General features: G+C 38.1%; 1 protein-coding gene across 1 annotated transcript in view; it reads left to right on the top strand.

Moving 5' to 3' along the window:
* The window catches only part of GCM1 (glial cells missing transcription factor 1), a 20,452-nt gene extending 19,994 nt beyond the window's left edge, over positions 1 to 458 (top strand). Inside the window, 1 exon segment of the mRNA XM_049653818.1 lies at positions 1 to 458. This exon segment is cut by the window's left edge and continues 4 nt beyond it. Coding sequence (XP_049509775.1) covers positions 1 to 83 — 83 coding nt within the window. The 3' untranslated portion in view covers positions 84 to 458.
* The last annotated feature ends 4,250 nt before the right edge of the window (positions 459 to 4,708 follow it).

Raw genomic sequence — 4,708 nt, 5'->3', positions numbered from 1 at the left:
GGGATTTTAATGAAGAAATGAGGGGCATGGGTTTGGATCACTACAACAATGAGATGCTTCTAAACCTCTGTCCTTTAAGATGATCCAAATAGAAATCCTTGGACACTACTAGCAGGAATGTAATTTAGTGCAGACGCTGTGGAAAACAGTTACAGAGGTTCCTCAGAAAACTAAAAGTAGAACAACCATGCAATCCAACTATTTTACTTGTAGGTGTGTATCCACAGGAACTGAAATCCTTATCTCAAAGAGGCACCTGCACTCCCATGTTCACTGCAACATTATTCACAATAACCAAAGTACAGAAACAACCTAAGTGTCCATCAACAGATGAATGGATAAAGAAAATATGGTGTGTATACACACACACACACACACACACACACATATTCAATGGACTATTATTCAGCCACACAAAAGCGAGGAAATCCGACCATTTGGGATGACATGGATGGACCTTGAGGGCATTATGCTAAGTGAAATCAGTCAGACAGAAAAAGACAAATGCTGTATGATCTCACTTACACGTGGAATATAAAAAAATAAATGCAGACTCCTAGAAACAGATCAGATTGGTGGTTGCCAGAGGTGGGGGATGAGAGGTGGGGGGTAAAATTCAGTGAAGGAGATCAAAGGATACAAACTTCCAGTTTTCAGATAAACTAAGTTCTGGGGATGTAATGTACAACATGATGACTCTGGTTAATAGTACCGTATCGTTGTATATTGGAAAGCTGCTAAGAGAGTGGATCTTAAATGTTCTTATCACAAGGGAAACAATATTTGTAACTATGTGAAGCAATGGATATTAAGTAAGCTTCTTGTGGTGAAAATTTGGCGGTAATACATATATCGGGTCATTATGTTGTACATCTTAAACCTATACAATGTTATATGTTAATTGTATCTCAATAAAACTGGAAGAAAAGAAAAAGGTGACCCAGATTTTTTACAACCATTCAAAATAACTGTTTTAGTAAATTGCTGAAAGAATTTATTTGGGAAAGAGTTTTCAAAAACATAACCACACATAAATCGAAATTATGACAACAAGCAGAAGGCACAACTTCCTTCCTCACACAAGGAATTTGGGTGCTCCTCCATTCCAGTCCTCCCATGCTTAGTGAGGAACTCGTCCCGTCTGTGGAAGGAAATGGCCTCTGCTTTTTTTTCTCCCCCCACACTACGTGGGGTTCTCGGCACCTCTGCTGCCTTAACTGTTACATTTTCATTGTCCTTGAATCCTATCAAACAGCAGAGATGTGAAAAGCCCACCTACCTAGGAACTCACATATGCCTTCTTGAAAACTGAGGATGAAGCAACAGAGATTAAGGGTAAAAGAGCTTCGGAGGTGTAGAAAGATGAAGATTCTACCACTGAGGTATTTAATGCTTTGTCTAGTATTGTGGGATTTGTTCATGAAATATGTGTTTTCTGGTTGATTTCTAAGACTTGTCAAGACAAGGAGTATGAACTAATTGCATCTAAGACCATGAGCAGCAAGATTAAACAGCCACAGGAAGAAAACTCCCCATGGGGCCAAATGGCCTCTTGATCTTTCCCCACTGCCTTCCCCTTCCGTGAAGGCTTAGATTTTGTCTTACTTACCTTTGTTTTTATAGGACCTAACCAGTGCCAAGTTCATGATACGTGCTTGAGAAATGCTTTCTTAGAAAAGTCCTTATGTAATTAACATGGCCATTGTCGGCCCCCTGTATCTGGATGCCAGTTCCTCTTCTTTGCTAAAGTATTTTATAGTGAAAGATGAGCCTGGACATAGAACCTGGAAAGAACTGTGCAATAAACAAATATTTTCCAAAATTAATTTGCATTGCTATTTGAATGATAACCAATGGACATAATACAAAATTTGGTTCCCGGTCTCCTCCTTAAGGGAATATTGACTCATTTCTTGTCTGTTCTTCCAGATATATATATATATATATATATATATAGAGAGAGAGAGAGAGAGAGAGAAAGAGAGACAGAGAGAGAGAGAGACAGAGACAGAGAGAATCATACCAGGTTCATTGCTAGCATGTCTCTTGTCATTTGGGGACACAATCTGGACATCAGGTCCTTATAAGCACATAGGACCACAGTTGCCTCCTTTTTAATGGTACAGAATACATTACATGACTGTATTATAGTTAATTTAAATAGTCCCCTATTAGTAGACATTTAGATTGGGTTGAATCTACTTTATTTTTTGTCCATGTGCATAAAACTTGCATGTTCAGTTTAGCAGAGTTCTAAAGCAAATTCTTATACAAGCACTATCCAGGTCAAGAAATAGAACTTCCTGCTAGTTCAGTAAATCAAGGTCCCCTGGTTGCAGCCCCCAATCTCACCCACTCCTGATCTTAAACCCCTTCCTGTATCCTGAAGGTAATTGCTGGAATGACTTTTTATATTTTTACTGCCTTTGCATGACTATTAAAGGACAGTTTGGTTTTGTCTTTTGGAGGGAACTTAACAAATAGAATCATATGGGAGACTGTAAAAAAAAGTATTAAAATATAACATACGTACAGAAGAGTGCACAAATCATAGTCTACAGCTCAATAAATCACAAGCACACACAAATCTAGCCATCACTTGGTTAGCATATATTCTGCTCAACATTGTGTCCGTAAGAATCAGATTGTTGTGTGTAGTTGTAGCTGGTTATTTTCACTGTTACATTACATTTATTTATTTTTTTCTTTTTGGAAGTTTTATTTTTTTTAAGGTTTTTTTTTAAATTTTATTTATTTATTTTGAGAAAGAGAGAGAGAGAGAGAACACAAGCAGGTGAGGGGCACAAGCAGGTGAGAAAAGGAGAGACAGAATCCCAAACAGGCTCTGCACCATCAGCACAAAGCCTGATGCAGGTCTTGAAACTACGAACTGCGAGATCATGACCTGAGTTGAGATCAAGAGTCAGACATTTAACCGACTGAACCACCCAGGTGCCCCACATTTATTTTAAGTTTTTTTATTTAAGAAATCTCTACACCCAACGTGGGGCTCAAACTTGACCCTAAGATAAAGAGCCACATGGTAAGCCAGCCAGGTGCTCCTCAATTTATTTTTATTTCACCCCAAATGTCTTTTTCCCATGCTCTAAAATAAGGTGTCTGCTTGCTAAAAATTTTGGCTCAAAATTCTTTGAGAAAGTAGTGTGTCATGAAATTCAGCTCCTCTCTGAGATTTCCAGGATTTTGTATCTCTTCATCCTGCATGGTCCTTGAGTATATACAACCACTGGATCTGAGAGTTTGAGCTAAGTTTAAAGGTCACTTGTGCAACAAGTGTCTGAAGACACAAGAATCTCTCTTACGATTTGCCAAACAAAAGTTTACCCAGCATGTTTTCATTGCTTTGCAGAGAAGGGAGGTTCTTTTCTTTAGAGCATAATCACCAAATAAAAACAATAGACTTAAAGTGAACTTTAATGTACCTTGAATGTTCTGATTTTCCTTGTTTTTCAAAGGGAGAATTCTTATTCTTATTGTTCCACCTCTGATCAGGGATGGAGTAGATTAGTGTGTGGGTTTAACTTTTTTTTTTTTAACTGGGATATAATTGACCCTACCATATTAGTTTTAGCTACATGACATAATGATTTGGTATTTGTATATATTGTGAAATGATCCCCACCATAAGTCAGCATCCATCATCACACAGGGTTACAAGTTTTTTTCTTGTGATGAGACGTTATAAGATCTACTCTCTTAGCAACTTGCAAATATATAGTTTCATTTTATCTCCTGTGCATGTTTAACTTTAGCAGAAACTGCCAAACTGTTTTTATAAAATGGCTATATCATTTTGTATTCTCACCAGTAATGTACATGAGTTCCCGTTGCTTCTTGACCCAGTCTTTTAAATTTTAGCCATTCTAATAGGTAGGTAGTGCTATTTCAGTGTGGCCTTAATTTGTATTTTCCCTGATGATGTATGATGTTGAACTTCTTTTTGTATGCTTATTTGCCATTTGTATATCCTCTTTGGTAAAGTGTCTATTCAAAACCTTTGTCTACTTTTTTTTAATGTTTATTTATTTTTGAGAGAAAGAGTGCGAGAACGAGTGGGGGGAGGGGCAGAGAGAGAGGGAGACACAGAATTGAAGAGACTCCAGGCTCCAAGCTGTCAGCACAGAGCCTGACATGGGGATCGAACTCATGGACCGCGAGATCATGACCTGAGCTGAAGTCAGACGCTTAACCGACTGAGCCAGAGCCTGACATGGGAATCGAACTCATGGACCGCGAGATCATGACCTGAGCCGAAGTCAGACACTTAACTGACTGAGCCACCCAGGTGCCCCTGTCCACTTTTTTATTGGGTTGATTTCCCAATAAAAAAATTGTAAGAGTTATAAATTCTGGTTATAAGTCTCTTATCAGATATAAGTTTGATTTTTTTTTTTTTTTTTTTTTTTTGGAGAGAGAGAAGGAAAATCCCATGAGGGGCAGAGAAAGAGATAGAAGTGGGGCACAAGCTTACCTGATGTGGAACTCGAACTCACGAACTGTGAGATCATGACCTGAGTTGAAGTCAGATGCTTAACTACTGAGCCACCCAGGTGCCCTAGATATTTCCTTTATATCTTTTCGATAAAAGTCTATAATTGGACATGTCTTGCATGTTTTTTCTCCAGTTATTGTGTCTTATCAAATACAAGACCACCAAGATTTTCTCTTAGCAATTTTATTTTTCACC

The sequence above is a fragment of the Panthera uncia genome (genome assembly GCF_023721935.1).
Source record: "Panthera uncia isolate 11264 chromosome B2 unlocalized genomic scaffold, Puncia_PCG_1.0 HiC_scaffold_24, whole genome shotgun sequence".
NCBI lineage: Eukaryota > Metazoa > Chordata > Mammalia > Carnivora > Felidae > Panthera > Panthera uncia.
The sequence above is the reverse complement of the archived record's forward strand: the minus strand, read 5'-3'. Positions and strand labels throughout refer to the sequence as shown.